At 36.3% G+C, this 19,918-nt stretch overlaps 1 protein-coding gene across 2 annotated transcripts in view; it reads left to right on the forward strand.

The window, feature by feature from the left end:
- The window catches only part of LOC149779474 (ATP-binding cassette sub-family B member 6-like), a 90,154-nt gene that overhangs the window by 8,882 nt on the left and 61,354 nt on the right, over positions 1-19,918 (forward strand). For both annotated transcript variants that reach the window (XM_089940162.1, XM_089940163.1), the window contains exons 3-8: positions 2,985-3,117; positions 5,987-6,185; positions 11,175-11,303; positions 14,560-14,662; positions 17,792-17,881; positions 19,462-19,583. In XM_089940162.1, coding sequence (XP_089796288.1) covers positions 2,985-3,117; positions 5,987-6,185; positions 11,175-11,303; positions 14,560-14,662; positions 17,792-17,881; positions 19,462-19,583 — 776 coding nt within the window. The remainder of the gene's footprint in view (positions 1-2,984; positions 3,118-5,986; positions 6,186-11,174; positions 11,304-14,559; positions 14,663-17,791; positions 17,882-19,461; positions 19,584-19,918) is intronic.

Consider the following 19,918-nt stretch of genomic DNA (forward strand, 5'->3'; position numbering starts at 1 on the left):
TAAATTTCAAAGAAAACATTACCTTTGAAGCACTGTCTGTTATGAAAATGTACTAAGCAAATGGAAAAAAAATATCAGTCTCAATCATGCAATACAATTTTTTGATGTTGCTGCCACAATAAGGAATGGGCATTTGTTTGGTTCTCCAAATCTGGCTTAAATTTAGCGGTGACTTCAATAACGCAAGCACCTTTCATCAAAGAAAGCCGACTACAACTTCAATAAAATAAAAAAAAAAGAAGTACACCACTCCCTCAATAACTCGTGCCCTGATAACTCGTGAACCCGCTTATAAGACAGGGTCAGGTGTGGATCCCATTTTTTAAACCAGACAATACGTCCAAGATCGATCCCTATTTGTTGAACTTGAAGAAAATCACGATCAAAATTGGTAACAGGAACTTTGATGTATCACTCGTTTTATCATTGAAAATGGTAGATAGGAGCTGGAAATTTTAATCAACATTATGAAATATCAAATTTAAAAATAGATCATACAATTTTTTACATTTTCTCTCCAAATGAAGTGGCCCCAGTCATATGTCAGGTGAACTCACTTCATTTGATCAATCGAACACTTATAAATGTTATTGTGTATGTAACATAAACTACCTTAAATTAACTGACTCTGTCATAACTGTGTTCAAAGATAACAAGGCATCCAAGAGAAACGAATACTTCGTCAAGTAAAGAGTTCGATTTCATAGATACAGACAATTGTGGGCAAGTGAGTTTCAGAGAATTTCTTGAACTAGCACTTAGAGATATTCTCAAGGATAATAAGATGTTTCATTATTAATTCCAATTAATTAATTCACGACATCAATATTGTACTAACTGAACAATACAAAAGTTGAGTTTCAACATGGACAATTGTCTCAAGAAATAAATGTTGTGTCTTTTTTATAAAAAAGAATCTTTCTTCGTGGTGTATCAACAGTTAGTCTAGTTCCCTGCTCTTGGGACTCCCGATTTGGCAGGATACTATTAAACACCACTAAGGGAACCAGACTCGTCAAGAAAACAAAGCAGTGAGTAATACACAGATCTCTTTATGCATACATGTGATGGTTGTTGAAACCAGTTGGAACTATCTTTCATATGTTGGACATTTTGAAAATAAATGTCATTTAAACAGAATAACGAACAACTTCATTACAAAAAGCGTGTTATTAAAAATTATTATCGATGTGATTGTAAGATGAGGATTCAGTCAATAAACACCTGTTTCCTAAGGCTTCTTCTCCCCCCCCCCCCCCCCCCGGTTTTCTTGATGTCGGTAACTTGCGCCTCGCTTGTAGTGTGGTCTTTGTGGACCCTGTTGTGCGCGAGTTATCGAGGGAGAGGTGTAGTTGGCTTTCTTTGATGAAAGGTGCAGCATGCGTTAATAATGGCCTAGTGGTTAGAGCATTCGCCTCGGATGCGGGAGGTTGTGGGTTCGATCCCCAGCCGAGTCATACCAAAGACTTACAGAAATGGTACCAAAAGCTGCCACACTCACACACACACACTCACAATAAAAACAAAGAACTTTTCTTCAAAGAAGTCAGTACCAAACTTAAATGAAAGCAATGGAATCTGATGGATTTTTTTATTTTCAAACGTGACTAGAACATGTTTACTGTGCCGTGAAAGTTTCGTTTTTGAGGGGGGGTTGTGCTTGCAAATGCTACCAACGGTGGCATAAAATGCAAACTAACTGTTACCGACTTGGGACGTACTGAAAAGTAAATGTGCTTCATCATTCGTAATGTGAATGTGCTATGTTTATTCACTGAATTCAGACCTATATGACCTGTGACAAAATTATTGAATATTTTAAATCTGTGTGTATGCATTTTTTCAACGGAAATACTTGTATTGTGGATTCAATGTATGTAATGAGATTCGCGGGTGAGTAAACGGTGTTGATACTATATTCATGCTATACATAAGACATGTATATATAAACAGTATAGACATATATGTACCAATCCGTGGTTCTCTAAACAAAGTAAAATATTATATATGTCTTTTCTGTTTTCACTATAGGTGTATTTCCCATTTAATATGCATCAATTTAAGATGGTAACTCTATCAATGATGCACGCATTTTACAACCCACATTTTATGTATTTTAACTATCCCCCCCCCCCCCCGCAATTTTTTTTAGGGTACATGCATCATTTTCTTCAGCTAACTGACCTGATTGCTTATAACATGGTTTGGTCTATAACATGGTTGGGTTCTGTGGCTCCCAACTACTGTGTTATAGCAGGTTCACACTGTATAATGAAAAAGGAAAGAAGAATCATGCCAGTGGTTTTTATGTCTTATAAAATTGTATTGACCTGTAAAAACTGAAGTGAAGATTTACATTAAGCATCTAATCTGGACCAAGATCAAAGTTATTTATAGCCCAAATATGCATTAATAATATTATTAATAGAGCACCTGTGACAGGTTAGCAAGATCTTTCCTTTGAAAGTCTGTCAGTCTGTTATCATTTTAATTTTACCTGGCTTACTGAAGTGCACAGTATATAGGATTCTCTATGTCCATTCTGTATGTATCAGATTAATGAGTTTACTTTTTGTGGCTGCACATCTACAGACATTTCACGACTCAAGAACCACCCAAATTGAGAAGATCTCTTTTCCTGTTGCTTCCAAGGTCTGCACTGGGAAGCATTTTTGGATGAAGATATGCTGCGCTTTTAAATCATAGTAACAACAAAGACTGTCAGGGTTTACTTAAAGGTGTTAAAGGTGTTAAAAGTTATATCTTGGTTCTCATTTAGATGTCAGTTAACCTAAATCCACATTTGCCATGCTTGTATGTTAGCAATATTGGGTCACAGTAACCTATTTTATGCAGTTTACTCTATTTTTTAAAATATAAAATCTCATTTGACTTATGCCAGATTAGCCAATTTAGCTTGCAAGATCCTGCTTATAAACAGTTAAGTTAGTGAATATAAGTTTCCACCATTTGCTTCCTTTCAGAACCCAGGACCGGATAGACTTTGGATTGTGGTTAATCCGCTATGTTATATCGTTCTTTATATTTGTACTTGGTCTGAAGGCTCCAGGTTTGGCATTGAACCACTATGCCACCATCAATAAGGATGAAGAGCAGGTAAAGAATAATAAAATGCAATGCTATCCACAAGGTTGAAGTTATATCTTATGTGTATATAATGTATATGTTGGGACAAGAAGTTTATTTGCAACCAGTGTCCCAAAAGCGTTCAATCCAAACTGTGTTCCAAAACTATCAAAATCCAAAATTACTGACCAACGTCCTTGCCCCTGTTGCACTTGATATGAAAATGTCATCAGTTATTTTCATCAGAATGTCTTAAATACCTACATTCTTCGTTCTTTGGATTATTTTTTAATGCCAACCGTAAGATGGGGTATATTATGTTATGTGGCCCATCCATATGTATTGTTGATGTTAATGCATTATTGTCATATACAATATTGCAGTTCCAATGTGTATTGATGATACACATGCTCGAGCTTTGAAAAACAGCCATAAATATTTGTGTATATGTCTGTATACTTTGTGTATCCCCAGCCTTTAATTAACACTTGATTTGTTTCTTTAAGACACTAAAGCTGTTCCAAAATTTTATGAGCAAAGTGGTTTATTGACGTGTGCATATTGAGATCATGACCATAACATTTACCAAGTTTCACGTGGATTTATTGAAGAATGAGTTGCATCCAAATATTTGCCATACACTGCTATATGACTTTCTCAAAGACACATTGAGGCAGATGTTCCTGGCTGCCCTGGGTGGGTATTGAACCTGTGACAACTGAGATACCTTGGCTTGGGTAGCGGCAGCTCCCAATTGGTTCTAAAGCTGGGAAGTAAAAGTTAAAGGTCAATGGAACCAGCTTTGTAATTTTGGGGTTTCAGCTTGATTAAATTAACTTCACAGGATGCAATTTCATCAATCTTCATTGGTAGTCTACAATCTGGCTGTCACATTTCTATTGAATCTTCAGCCCAGAGTTCAAAGGTCAAGATCACAGAATGCAATTTCATCAATCTTCATTGGTAGTCTGCAATCTGGCTGTCACCTTTCTATTGAATCTCCAGCCCAGAGGTCAAAGGTCATGATGATGGGAGCTGAAATTGTATTTGAGTTCTGTATGATAGGTGTAGTTTCATCAAGTTTGCCATTTGTTTATCAGCTTCCAAGTTTGCTATTAATTTGAGGAATATACAACATAATTCATTAAAAGATTAGCGACAATTGAAATTAGTTTTTGGAAAATCAATAAAATATTTGAGGAACATTATACAGAATGGTCTAGATATTTTAATGGATAATAGTGAATTTGTATTCTAATGCTGCAAATAAATGGACATTTATCATATTAATTGAACACTCAGAACATTTGAAATCAGAAATTGTATTATATATACAATTGATATTACAGTAGAACTTTGAATATCTATCACCCTATTAACCATCAGTCTCTGCTAACTGTCAGGGCAATGTATGTCAAAATATTAAAAACAGGTACATGTACATGTGTAGATATTATGATTTTTTGATGACCCAGTCTATTGTATAATATTTTTGATGTACATATTCTATTATGCATCTATTCTCATATCTGTCATTGTCTTGGTCCCACACCCTGATGGATAATCAAAGTACCCAAAATACCATAGATCGAAACCCAAGGAGTACACAATTTAATCTCACTCCCTCTCTTCCTTGCTGTATTTTGTGTGAGAACATCCAGTTCAGATATAATTTGGCTGACATGGGAAAATGTTAATCTTGAGGAATTAATTTTTTACAATGAAAATTTAATAGTTTAAAATGTATAAATTAACATCAAATATATAAAAAATAAAAACTATCACAGAAGGAGTTAATATTACATATTTGTTTTCTGTTGTCATTATTAATTAGGAAAATCTTCATAATTTAGTTCACAGGAATAGCTTGCGCCACATACTACAGAATTCTGAACACTGGCAACGCTTGCACCAGATGGTATATAATTCAAAGAAGGAATGAAAAGGGATACTTTCTTTAGATATCTTATCATGAATGGGTCACTTTGACCTAATTTATAATCTCTACAGCAGATTTAATTTTTTTCATGTCTGCATTTGGCAGCTGGCAAGACCTACCAGATGTGTCACTTTTCAGCAGTAATGGTTCTTTGTCTTCATTGATAATTATGTTAAGATTCTGTGTTAAAGTTTTTGAAGCTGTACATGCTAACTTTTATTTTGTGCTGTATTCAACTAAAATTTAATCAGGGTGCCACTCAGTGAAGTTGTCCAAACCTAAAAGTTATCATGTCCATCCATCATTTTGTTTTCCATCCTTTAACATTTAGGTCTCCAAAAAGTTTTACTGGGAGTTGTTTGATTTTAACCAAATCTAGAATGAAGCTTTGTATTGATGTGACTGCAATAGAGTCTGAGTTCCAGAATTTTGTCTCATTATTTAGAGGTGTTATTGACCCTAATGCCTGTCCCTATAGCTTAAATTTCCTCAGAATAACTGAGAAAGATTGGTGGACTTAAACCCAATTTAGCAATTAGTTATATGTTTATGAGACCTTGAATAAGTTTGATGTCCAGTTTTCCATGACATCATTTACTGAGTTATGCCTCTTGATTACCCATCCACATAAATTTGGTTTCTGCAGCATAACCAAAGTTTGTTGTATTTCAGCCATATTTGATATGTAGTTTTATATTGATGAGAGGAGGAGTGAGTTCAGTTGTGAGTAATCCATAAGTTCATTTACAGAACTTATTTGTTCAACCAGTCCTCTTGAGTTTGGTTTTCCCAGCATAATTTTACCAGGGATTAATGGATTTCATCCATATTTGTCATGAGCTGTACTGCTTCTGTAAACTATGTATCTTGTTTATGTTACCAGGAAATTTTTTAACTATGTATGTTTATAGTTGGAATATGTGTGTATATATGTTAATAGTTTTTATGACTGATTCCCAGGGCAATGCAGGCCAGGGCAATGCAGGCCAGGTCAATGCATCTACATGGAAGAATGTGTGGAAGAAGCTGAAAATAATGATGCCATATGTGTGGCCTAAGGGCAGCTGGTGGAGGCAACTCATTGTCATTTTCTGCCTCTTGTTGCTGGTTGCAGGTCGCGTCATTAACATCTTTGTACCACTCTACAGCAAGTATATAGGTAAATATACTCATGGCTTCAAATTCTCTGTTTGCTCCAGTAGTCATATATCTACACATTTGATGCTTACTAGTGCATGGTCTGTGAGGTAACTGCGAATTTCTGAAAAATGGTTTTGTAATTTGTTTCCATTATTAAATTTTGCATCCATTTTATGAGCATTTCTTAGTATATCCATCACAATTGGTTGTTGTCATTAATAAAATACCATATATACTCACTTATGAGTCAAACTGCAGACTGAATAGACCCAGATCTGCTGGTGCATAATGTGTCTGCAGATCTTGGTCTCTGAAGTTTTTTAAGAGTAATCAGTAGAACAAACAACATAGACTCTAATCTGCAGTCACATTATGCTTTAGTAGATGATAAGCTTTGTTATTTGCAGTTTTATTTGACTTATAAGTGAGTATATATAGTGGTTGAACATGCTTTTTACTGAGAATAGCCAACTTAATTATAGAAATATCTCACTATGGTCAAAGGTCTGTGGTCCTCACGTACCAGACTATAGGTAAGAAATAGTCCATTATAGCACCCATAAGTTAAATGCACAATTGCCAATCACCTGGATTCTGAATAGTGTGGCTGTTGCATGTCTGAAACTCCCTCACAGAAATGCAGATGCAGAAAGACCACTTTCTGTGCAGATAAAAATCAGCTTGGTCATTGGGAAGGTTTGAAGAGCCATGCCATCCAGTCCCTAAAGTTTGAAGAGCCATACCATCTAGTCCCTAAAGTTTGGAGAGCCATGCCATCCAGTCCCTAAAGTTTGAAGAGCCATACCATCTTGTCCCTAAAGATTGGAGAGCCATACCATCCAGTCCCTAAAGTTTGGAGAGCCATACCATCCAGTCCCTAAAGTTTGGAGAGCCATGCCATCCAGTCCCTAAAGTTTGGAGAGCCATGCCATCCAGTCCCTAAAGTTTGAAGAGCCATACCATCCAGTCCCTAAAGTTTGGAGAGCCATACCATCCAGTCCCTAAAGTTTGATGAGCCATGCCATCCAGTCCCTAAAGTGTGATGAGCCATGCCATCCAGTCCCTAAAGTTTGGAGAGCCATGCCATCCATTCCCTAAAGTTTGAAGAACCATACCATCCAGTCCCTAAAGTTTGAAGAGCCATACCATCCAGTCCCTAAAGTTTGGAGAGCCATACCATCCAGTCCCTAAAGTTTGGAGAGCCATACCATCCAGTCCCTAAAGTTTGATGAGCCATGCCATCCAGTCCCTAAAGTGTGATGAGCCATGCCATCCAGTCCCTAAAGTTTGGAGAGCCATGCCATCCATTCCCTAAAGTTTGAAGAACCATACCATCCAGTCCCTAAAGTTTGAAGAGCCATACCATTCAGTCCCTAACGTTTGGAGAGCCATGCCATCCAGTCCCTAAAGTTTGGAGAGCCATGCCATCCAGTCCCTAAAGTTTGAAGAGCCATGCCATCCAGTCCCTGAAGTTTGGAGAGCCATGCCATCCAGTCCCTAAACTTTGAAGAACCATACCATCCAGTCCCTAAAGTTTGGAGAGCCATGCCATCCAGTCCCTAAAGTTTGATGAGCCATGCCATCCAGTCCCTAAACTTTGGAGAACCATGCCATCCAGTCCCTAAAGTTTGAAGAGCCATTCTATCCAGTCCCTAAAGTTTGAAGAGCCATACCATCCAGTCCCTAAAATGAACACTAATATCAACTGCATCCACTTCAAACTTGAACTAGAGACCATTTGAATTTCCAGTCATTTATTTAGGTTTCTGTTACTGGGTGGATAACGTATTCTCAACTGTATGACATAACTTTTTTGTGTTAGAGGTATTGCCCTTATTGTAGCTTAATGCAATGTATTTTCGCTCTACTCATCATAGACCAAAAGAGCTTATGATATGGTCAATCATCCATCCATCTGACAGTCATCCCAAGCTGATACTTGCAGATCATAATTCCACATCATGGTGATAGAAGTTTAATATGGAGGACAAACTGATGGGGGAATAGACAAGTTCAGAATTATGGGTACTTGTGGAGAAAGCACAGAGAAATTGGAAACCTGGCAAAGATAAATACAGAACAAGACAGTCAATATACATTTTATTTAGCTACAGTTCTGTATAGTTCAGTGCTGTAATATATGGCAAAGAGAGCTGAAAGAGAAACAGACTTCAAGACATATGCCATATGTACTCAATAGACTTCATGACATGTGTCATATGTACTCAATAGACTTCATGACATGTATCATATGTACTCGACAGACTTCAAGACATGTGCCATATGTACTTGACAGACTTCAAGACATGTGCCATATGTACTCGACAGACTTCAAGACATGTGCCATATGTACTTGACAGACTTCAAGACATATTCCATATGTACTCAACAGACTTCAAGAGATATTCCATATGTACTTGATAGACTTCAAAAGATATTCCATATGTACTCGATAGACTTCAAGAGATATTCCATATGTACTCGATAGACTTCAAGAGATATTCCATATGTACTCGATAGACTTCAAGACATATGCCATATGTACTCATTAAAAAGTCAGTGCAACTGCAAAAAACATGGACTCTCATCTACCATCTCATCATAAGCTGGCAGATCAGAGTTGGTGTTTGTTATACCAATTACACCTAACAAACTGCAGAGCCCCAGATACGCCAGTGCAATATATGACAGTAGATCTAGGTCTGTGCAGTTTGCAGCTGGACTTGACCTAGAAGCAGATATATATGGCATCAACAAATTTGTGTCAAAAAGATGTTTGTTCTGTTGTGGAAGATCTCACCAAAAATGAAGTTGCTCAGAGTCAGGTTGATTGGGTTTTACTAATAACAAAACAAAATGACAAATTAAATTACAGGCATGGATAGTGTATCACATCAAAAATTGAATATGTTGTCAAAAGGAAAAAGATCACAGTCTCTGCAGAATGACATTATTTCTACATCACAGACCTTAATGAAACTATAAGTGACTTACTCTTAGGGTGAGAAAGAAGCCTGTTGACATTGTGTACTCTTAGGGTGAGGAAGAAGCCTGTTGACATTGTGTACTCTTAGGGTGAGGAAGAAGCCTGTTGACATTGTGTGCTCTTAGGGTGAGGAAGAAGCCTGTTGACATTGTGTACTCTTAGGGTGAGGAAGAAGCCTGTTGACATTGTGTGCTCTTAGGCTGAGGAAGAAGCCTGTTGACATTGTGTACTCTTAGGGTGAGGAAGAAGCATGTTGACATTGTGTGCTCTTAGGGTGAGGAAGAAGCATGTTGACATTGTGTACTCTTAGGGTGATAAAGAAGCATGTTGACATTCTGTACTCTTAGGCTGAGGAAGATGCCTGTTGACATTGTGTACTCTTAGGGTGAAAAAGAAGGCAGTTGACATTGTGTAATCTTAGGGTGAGGAAGAAGCCTGTTGACATTGTGGCCAAAAGGTTAAATGGCTAGGTCATTCTTCAAGAAGAAGAAAAATGGTTTTTGTGCAAAATCTTCAGTTATCTATACGGAGGACTATTAAAGTTGGGTGTATAATGTGCCATTCGTGGTACACTTACTGGTTTTTAATTATCTCTTTTCATTAAACCTAGCCATGAAGTAAGGTAACGCCTTCAACAGCATGGATTTGGTGACATTGTAGAACATATCTCAACATATATGTGTGATTGAAATAAGCTGTATTTACAGATTTACATTCATACAGACATATTTGTTTACTAATTCACCTTATGCATCATGTCTGTATCTAAAATATTAGCAGATGTTGATTTCAGTATGACCAAAAGACACTTTTTAGATGTTGATTTCAATATGAACAAAAGACACTTTTTAGATGTTGATTTCAGTATGATCCAAAAAACTTTTCAAGCCTTTTATTGACTCATGGTGAAATTGTTTTCTGGTGTACATTATTCGGTCTACAAAGTTGTGTAAAGGGACATAACTCCAGAAATTCATAAATAATATGGACTTTTGATATGAATCATGATATACATCATCATATTGTTGGTGTGTGGTTGTGTATTGATATGTGATTGTGATTTTGTATATGGTTGTGTATTGCCCATATTGTGTATTGACCATCTGGATACAATTGTTTGATTTCTTTATGTTATATTCTTTTACTACCGATTTCGCTGCTCCATTCAACTTTATGTTATATTCTTTTTCTACTGATTTCGCTGCCCCATTCAACTTGAACTGATCCGGTGGCCTTGTGGTTAGAACATCCACATCGGATGCGGGAGGTCATGGGTTCAATCCCCGGCCAAGTCATACCAAAGACTTATAAAAATGGTACTAACAGCTGCCTTGGTTGGCGCTCAGCATTAAGAGGTTAGTGTTAGGACTGGTCAGCCTGGTGTCAGGATAATGTGACTGGGTGGGACATCTTGCTACATGTCTGCAGCATGATGCCTCAGTGCTAGACATCAATATAAACTGCCACACTGCAGACATCATAGCGATATGACTGAAAAATTGTTAAGGCTATGTTAAAAATCCAAATCTCTCTCTCTCTCTCTCTCTCTCTCTCTCACACACACACACACACACACACACACACACACATCTGTTTACATCTGCATTTTTTTACTACCCATCATGCGTTGAGTTAACTTGACTCCAGTCTGTTTACATCTGCATTTTTTCTCTACACATCATGTTTTTAGTTAAGTTGACTCAAGCCTGTTTACATCTGCATTTGTTTTTACTTCCCATCATGCTTTGAGTTAACTTGACTCCAGTCTGTTTACATCTGCATTTTTTCTCTACACATCATGTTTTTAGTTAAGTTGACTCAAGCCTGTTTACATCTGCATTTGTTTTTACTACCCATCATGCTTTGAGTTAACTTGACTCCAGTCTGTTTACATCTGCATTTTTTCTCTACACATCATGTTTTTAGTTAACTTGATTCAAGCCTGTTTACATATGCATTTTTTTCTACCCATCATGTTTTTAGTTAAGTTGACTCAAGCCTGTTTACATATGCATTTTTCAGTCAACAGCCTGTCAGCACACACTGTCAGTGTTAGTTCAGAGGTTCAAGATCAGATTGTGGGACCAGAGTTTTGCTGGGACTTAATCATCGTCTACTCAGTACTGCTTTTCCTACAAGGGGGAGCAACTGGTTTGTATAGAAATCTGTAGTAGCTGGATTCATTATTTAGAATACTATTTTTGAATGTATTTTGATTTTCCTTGTTTCTCTTTACATAACCTTGTTTTCTCATTATGTATAAAAGTCCTATCCTGTCCCATGTACATATAATTTGATCAGTTGCATTTCTATCAGCCATAAATCGAATTTTTGCCCTAGTAGAAAATTATATATTTTGACACTTTTGGTTACAAAAACTGCCATTTAAAAAAAAATCGCTACTGTATCATCTCTTTTAAATGTAGTCCAAATGCAAATTGCACAGACCCAGATCTGTCATTGCATAATGCACCAGTAGATTTGGGTCTATGCAGTTTTTTAGGAGTAATCAGTAGAAGGTATTTTGTGATGGCAGATTAGGGTGTTTGTTCTTTGCTGTTGGACTCAGCTTAAAATGAGTAAATACAGAATGTAAGTCTCTGAATTTGTAACGAGCAATTGGAACATGCTCTGCCTTTCCCCAATGATTGGAAAACACTTGGAAATACTGCAGTAGTCACCATATACACAGTTCTGTTTACCAACTGACATTGTGAGTGTTTATTACTGCAACCTATCAACTGAGATGACTTATTCGTGGCTGAAACATTCCCAAATTTTTGCTCTAAGTATGAACTTACTGGTGAACATTCCTTAACTGAACTTGTACAGATGATTCCATAAACGTGTCATAAGACTTTTAACAGGATTCTTCTCTTCTGCATATGATAGATAGTGTATGACTGAATAGCATATTACTTTCAACCATTACCCTCTTTTTATGCTGTATCACATGATGAAAATATTCCCAAAACAGATTTTGGCAGAAAAGACATGAAGTGTTCCAAATGGATAGAAAGTATATTTGTGTCTTTGCAAAACAGACCCTTATATGCTTAAACCTGAAAAAAATACAATTAAAGGCCTTTGTTCTTGTACTAGTCTGTTGAAATAAATTGAAGTTAGTTTAAAAAAAGGAGTCCATATCCTTACATGGACAAGAATTGCATAAACAATGTGGGTTTTAGATAAGCTGGTCATAGACTGAACAAGTTTATGGGATGGTCTTGTCATGCATCGTCTATCCATTTGTTAGCATAAGTTTGGTTTTGCTACTCCTCCTAAACTGCTTGGAGGATTGCCATGAAACTTTACACACACAGTCATCCCATGGTCTAGTTGGTCCTCTCTGAAAATGCATCTGCTTGGACATCCAGTATGGCTGCCACAGTGGTCAAGTTTAAAATTTATTGCTACTCCTCCTGAGTGGATGTTCATTACAACATGGGGTTTTCACTGAAAGACATTTTATGATGTCTTGTTGGTCCCAAATGAGGATCGTGCTGATCAATATGGTCTCAATGGCAGCCATTTTAAAAATCTTGTTATTGTTCCCTCCGCTGAATGGATAGTCATATTGACATGTATTTTTCACTAGAAGACTTCTTATGATGTCAGGTTGATTCTAAATGAAAATGGTGTTGATCAGATGTCTAATATGGCAGCCATCTTTAAAATCTCACTACTCTGCCTGACAGGTTAGCCATATCAACATTAGGTTTTCACTGTTTTTTGGTAGTAAATGGATATGTTGCTGATCTGATGTCCAATATGGCTGCCATGGCAGCCATTGTGAAAATCTTTTATCATTACTTCTGCTGATGGAAAGTCATGGCAAAAGGGATGTTTTTTCTCACTACAAGACTTATTATAACGTTTATTAGTCCTAAATGAATATGTTGCTGATCATTGATCTCATATGTCGGCTGGAGTGGCCATCTTGAAAATCTTGTTCTTGCTACTCCTCCTTGAACAAAAAGTCATATTGATATATATGAGTTTACGGCCGGAAACTTCTTATGATGTCTGGTTGGTCCTAAATGAAAATGTTATACCTCAAAGATCCAGTATGGCTGCCACATTGGCCATTTTGAAAATTTTGTCACTGCTTCACCTGACTTAATGATCATATCAGCACTTGGTTTTTATTCAAAGTTGTTCCTGAATGACAATGGTGACAATTTGATCTACAGTATCCCTGCCATAATGGCCATATGGAAAATCTAATTATCACTGCTTCTCCTTGAGGGCTAATCTTATAGTCATTGTGCTTTCACCAGGATACTTATGATGTCTGGTTGGTCCTAAATGAAAATGGTGTAAATCTGATGTCCAGTAAAGCCACCGTGGCATCCATCTTTAAAATCTTGCTGTTGTTACTCCTTCAAAATGGAAAGTCACCAGAAGACTTCTTAATTTGTCTTGTTGGTCCTAAACTGAAATGGTGCTGATCTGACATCCACTATGGTCACTATTGCGGACATCTTGAAAATCTTGTTAGTGCCACCCGTTTTAAATAAAAAGTCATTTTCACATGGGGTTTCCATCACAAGAGTTCTTATAGTGTCTGTCTAGTTGGTCCTAAATGAAAATGAGTGACCCTGAGTATGGCCACCATGATAGTCTCAACTCCTTCAAAATAGATGTCTATATCAACATGGGGTTTTGACCAGGAGGCATCTTATGGTACCATGCTGGCCCTAATTGAAAATGGTGCCAATTGTACATCCAATATGGCATGCCTGTCATGACTGCTGTCTTGAAAATCTCGCTATCAATACTCCTCCGTATTGGAGGGTCATATTGATGTGAATGTTTCACCAAAAATGTCTAATGATGTCTACTTGGTCCTAAATGAAAAAAATGGTGCCATTGTGACATCCTATATGTCTATCACAGAACCTAATTATAAAATCTTGTTATCACTGAAGAATATCAGAGATAGACTCAGCACTAAAAGGAAGAAGTGTCCTTATCTTGAATTCCTGGAAATTCTTTTCACTTAATAGAGCATCAGTACCTGCAAAGGCCTCATGTTTCTGTTGTGGAATCAGCTGTTATGAATATTTTTTTTGTAGCATTAGCACATTGGAAAATAAGAAGAGATAAATATTGACCTCTGAGTCTATAGTACAAAATAAACATTTCTGCAGAATTGATTATGTCTTATATTGTGTCTTTGAGTGATCTCAATTCTTTAGCATCATTCCACTGTTATGCCAGGAATACCATATCTATAAACACAGATTTCAAAATCCAGAGCAATGATTATTCTGTAAAATCAGTAGGGCCCCTTCCCCCTTTCACAAATTTAACAACTAATGAACATGTATATACTCTGTAACTAGTTTGTAATAAGTGTTATATTTGTAAATACTTATCCAGTGATTATTTTTTCTGTATCAAGGTACCACTGGTTTCCTCAATAACTTTAGATCGTTTCTGTGGATACCTGTTCAGCAATGGACTACAAGGTGCATCCAGGTCAAGCTGTATAGTCATCTACACAGGTAACTTTAGTTCCCCAGCATAAAAAGACAGACCTCCAGCAGTGTGGCATTCAGATTGTAAAATTGGCTGTTTTTATGCTATATATTCTTGTTTAAGAGTTGAGTCCAACAGCAAACAACATAGACCTTATCTGCTGTTGCATAATGCACAAGCTGATCAGGATCTATACTGTTTGTTCTACTGATTACTCCTAAAAAACTGCATAGATCTATATCTGCTAGTGCATTGTGTAACATCAGATCTTGGTCTTTGCGCATTGGACTTGACTTGTAAGCGAGTACATATGGTACATGAAAGCATCATAGATTTGGAATTATTTGGAGATATGGGCTTAATGTGAAAGATGAGTTGTCTTTATAAAGACTAACTTTTACCAGTGAAGTGAAATAGTACTGCAAATAGAATGCAGAATGAACATAAATTGAGTGCAGAAAGCATGCAAATGAAATCAGAGTGAATACAAATGAGATCAGAGTGAATGTAAATGAAATCAGAATGAATGCAAATAAAATGCAGAAAGAATGCAAATCAAATGCAGAATGAATGCAAATCAAATGCAGAATGAATGCAAATTAAATGAAGAATGCAAATCAAATGAATGAATGCAAATCAAGTGAAGAATGAATACAAATAAATGCAGAATGAATGCAGATAAAATGCAGAATGAACATAGATAATACAAGGTAGAATTCATGCACATGAAATGAAAGATGCATTTTGAAGAAAACTATACAAATGCAAAATGCTGAATGCAGAACAATGAATAATAAATGAAAACAGAGTAGAACATGGATGCATTTCATAAACAGATGTGAAGGTCAATTATATTTTTCTGCCACGTAATTTCCACAGTTGAAATCCCTGTCATGTGATAATCAAGGATCAGATTCTTTATGCTAATAATTGTTCACCCCATACAGTGTGTGATATGGTTCATGTTGAAGCAGACATAAAACAAAATAACTCCTATTGGGGGTAATTACATCATCAGCAGTGATTGTTTTCTGTAATTTTTACTCGAACAAACGAAATAAGAAATACAAATTTGCTGACAAACATTTAAATGTTTATACTTCATTTGCAATTATATTTGCTTGTCCATAGGTCCAGGAGTTTGTTTTGTCTGTTGGTAAAATTGCCCATTTCAGAGTCTGTGGGTCTATTCATTTGCAGTGTCTGTTGGTAAAATTACCCATTTCAGAGTCTGTGGGTCTATTCATTTGCATTGTCTTTTGGTAAAATTACCCATTTCAGAGTCTTTAGGTCCATGAATTTGTTTTGTCTGTTGGTAAAATTGCCCATTTCAGGGTGTGTAGGTCCATGAATTTGTTTTGTCTGGTGGTAAAATTGCCCATTTCAGGGTGTGTAGGTCCATGAATAATGTAAGCACATTTCTAGTTTACTGCCTTTCTCACTTCCTTTATGTCAGCCCCAGAATGGAGGAGACAACGCTGTTTTTATGCCAGTTTCCTGGCAGCATAAGTGTTACACCAGCCTATCTGTTTCATTATTTTCTGGATAGCAGGGGACTTTTGATACTTTTCATGATGCCCATGGTGCCTTTCTTTCATGATTTCCAACAAATTGTGTCACCAAATAATCTCAGGTTTGTTCAGAAGGGTTCCATGGTTTTTATAGCCTATTTCATGTTCTCTGTCATGTTGGAACTTTGGACTACTTAATGACAAACTGCATTCCAAATGCTACTGCTTTTTTAATAAACACCACTTCAAGCTAGTATGGAATTTATGCAAGGTATATCAGAAAGATCTACCGTATAACAAGTATAGTACTGGACATAAATTAGAGTGATCTGGAATCACATTCTTTGAGATAAAAGTAATGTAATTGAGGTTTATTAGTTCTGGTTCATTTAGTTTTTATTTTCTTCTTCTCATTCAGATTATAATTATTTCCACAAAGTGTGGATAAATGCAGGAATGAGAAAGGCCTCAAGGGACACTCACCCCATCTATGTATCATCTTTCAATTTGTACATTTAACAATGGTTGTCCTGTTTGTTGTCTGTGGGAGGACATAGTTTCGGACCTCACTGAAAATTGCCTCACTTACATAAAAAGTAAGAATGTTCCCACATCATCCTCTTGATCTCAGGCTGACCACCTCCATCCTCATGATGGGTCTAGGTCACTTCCTGTCTTAGGGAAGTTAACACCTCCCTTTAGGATGTGATCTAGATTCTTTATCATTGTTTGGAAATGACATAAAGGCCTCAGATTGCAGGCATGTGAACTGATGCTGTCATAGAAGAGAAGGTGCTAGTGCATGATAAGAGTGAGTTGATCATTCTTCATTTCATTAATACAAGTTTTATTATTGCTATTCCTAATAAAATACTGGGAAGATTACCAAGAAAATGTATTATTACATTCATCCCTAGGTTTAATTGGCCATCTTAAAAATGTTGTCACTATACATCCTACATGGAAAGGGCTACTAACATGGAGTTTTCCCAGAGGACTTCTCATGATCCTTAATAAAAACAGACAACCAGTATGGCCATCATTGCCATGAAAACCTTATTGTGCTGAATGGATGGTCATATTGACATGGGGTTTTCAGAAAAAAGACTTCTTATGATGTCTAGTTGGTCCTGAATGAAAAGGATGCCAATCTGGCACCGAATTTGACAACCACACTTTTTAAAAACTTGTTGTTGCTGTTCCTTATGAATGGGTGACCATAATGATGTGGAGTTTTCACCAAAAAACTTCTGATCATGTCTAGTTTGTCCTAAATGAAAATAGTACGGATCATACGTCCAGTATGGCTGCCGCATTGGCCAGTTTTCTTGTTGTTGCTTACAAAATAAGAATTGGTTTTAACATTCAGCAGTTAAATGGAAAAACTGGTGTTATTTTGGATTCCTGAAAGCATCAGCCTATCAAGGGACTCTTGTTCTTTATTTCTTTAAAATTTTTATGTTACCCAGATTTGGAAGATTTGGCAACCATTGCACATGGAATCCAAGATTCCACACTGAATGTGATAAAATATGATCCTGTAGAAAATGAAAATATGCATGTAAAAATATTAATCATGTCCTGGGGTGAAAAAAATGGACCATTGGTTAGGTTCTGAAGTATGTTTATTTTTGTATTTTTCAGTTTATCACTCCGTTGGCATTTGAAAAGGAAAACAGGAGAGGTATTGAGAGTGATAGACAGAGGAACAAATAGCATCAACAGCCTGCTCAGGTGATAATACAGAATAGGATTGAATTTTAAAATAAGCTGATTCCAACCATTATATCTTGGTTTAACTTAGCTTTCTGTCTGCACCAGAAGATACAGTTCTCCCTTTTTACAATGATGTCCATGGAATATACAACTTTATAGTGAGACCGCCCTGTGATTAATTAGTCATACATATAATTTTACTATCAATGAATGAAAAGGGACCCATGGCCTTACTATCCTTATAATGAATGACTTTATATTGAGGGATTGATGTCTGCAGGGTTCTTATGCAGAAGTCCCTATGAATTTTCAAAGTGGGATTCATAAAGTTTTTAAACTTAATTGACTTTTCTGAAACACATTATACTGATATCCTACACTTATGAAACTTGTGATGTTGAGGCAGCCTAAGGACTTGCACATCGTAGCATCAATAGTAAGTCACTAATATACCGTTTATACTTGCTTATAAGTCGAGTCCAACCACAAACAACATAGATTCTGATCTGCAATCGTGCAGTGTACTGGCAGATCAGGGTTTATGTTGTTTGTTCTACTGATTACTTGTAACAAACTGCATTAGTCCAGATCTGCCGGCACATTATATGCCAGCAGATCTGGATCTGTGCAGTTTGCATTTGGACTTGTCTTATAAATGAGTATATATGATAAGTCTGATCCTTGAAAATCTTTTAAATTAATATGCATTCTTAGCTTAAATTCTTCACACTGTGTGCACTAGAATCATCAGTGTCCAAAATGAGGATTTACATTGTGTGCTCTAAAATTAGTCCTACAACTAACATGTATTCCAGGGTCCATGCTGGACTCTATTATTGGGGTGAAATGACCTCTCTCTAGCCTGATTAGAGAAATGTAAATGTAGGAAGCTCTGAATTCATAATCTTTAAAAAGAGTTATTTTAAAGTTCTGTTTTGTATATTTTAATGTCAGATGATTCAAATACTGATGAAATACTGTTAAAACGTTCAAAAATATCACTTCTGTTAGATTATGCTTTCCATTCACTTGTTTTTTCAAGGATCATATGTGATTTTTGTTTGTGAGGAATTCCATAGTTGGCAATAGAGTTTCTGGTAATTATGATTGTTAAATTAGCAGCAAAATAGACTTAAGGCACAAAACATATTTTATTTAACTTGCCAACTTCCTCGATGAAATTATACAAAGAAGTTCACATTTTACTTTATTTTTTATCATCAATCCATTGTCATCTGAAAAGAAAAACTGGGAGGTTGTGAAGTTATGGATTGTGAAGGAAAAAAAGTGGGTGGGTGGAATGGTACAAAATCATGGGAAGGCAAATTGAGCTTTGTTGTTTGGGTAGAATGACGGAATCAAAGGCAACTATTTTGGCTATATTGCATTTTAGCATTAACCCTTGTGAACTTGCCATGAATTGGGAGTATGCTTGAGAAAGGGATTTGTGTTCTGAAACATTTTTAAATTGTTATGTTCATATCATTAACTAGATATGTTATGAAATTTACATGATAGATGTATTCTGGAGATCAACTAATGTCAAGCCAAACACATGAAATAAATAAGCTTTTAAAATGATCATATTTTCTTTTCAGTTATGTGGTTTTCAGCATTCTTCCAACTATCGTTGATATCATCATTGCTATTGTGTACTTCATCACAGCCTTTAACTACATTTTTGGAATTGTGGTATTCATAGCCATGGCACTTTTCCTATGTAAGTAAAATGTTTACTTGTGAAGTATTATATTTGTAATAGTGTAGACAGAATAAAATGTATTGCCCTTTGAGTAAGGATGTGTGGTTTTTACACCCCCGTAGAGGGCTAGGGTACATAGTTATCATCTGTCCATACTTCCATCCAGCAAACAGTTTCATTAGTGTGATTTTTGTAGTAGTGTAGACAGAATAAATCAATGCCCTTTGAGTAAGAATGTGTGCATTTTACACCCCCATAGATGCTGGGGTACAGAGTTACCATCTGTCCATCCTTACATCAAGGAAACAGTCTCATTAGCATGATTTTGTAATATTGCAGACAGGATACAAATC

This window comes from Sinohyriopsis cumingii, chromosome 17, assembly GCF_028554795.1.
Source record: "Sinohyriopsis cumingii isolate HCF-2022 chromosome 17, ASM2855479v2, whole genome shotgun sequence".
Taxonomy (NCBI): Eukaryota; Metazoa; Mollusca; class Bivalvia; order Unionida; family Unionidae; genus Sinohyriopsis; species Sinohyriopsis cumingii.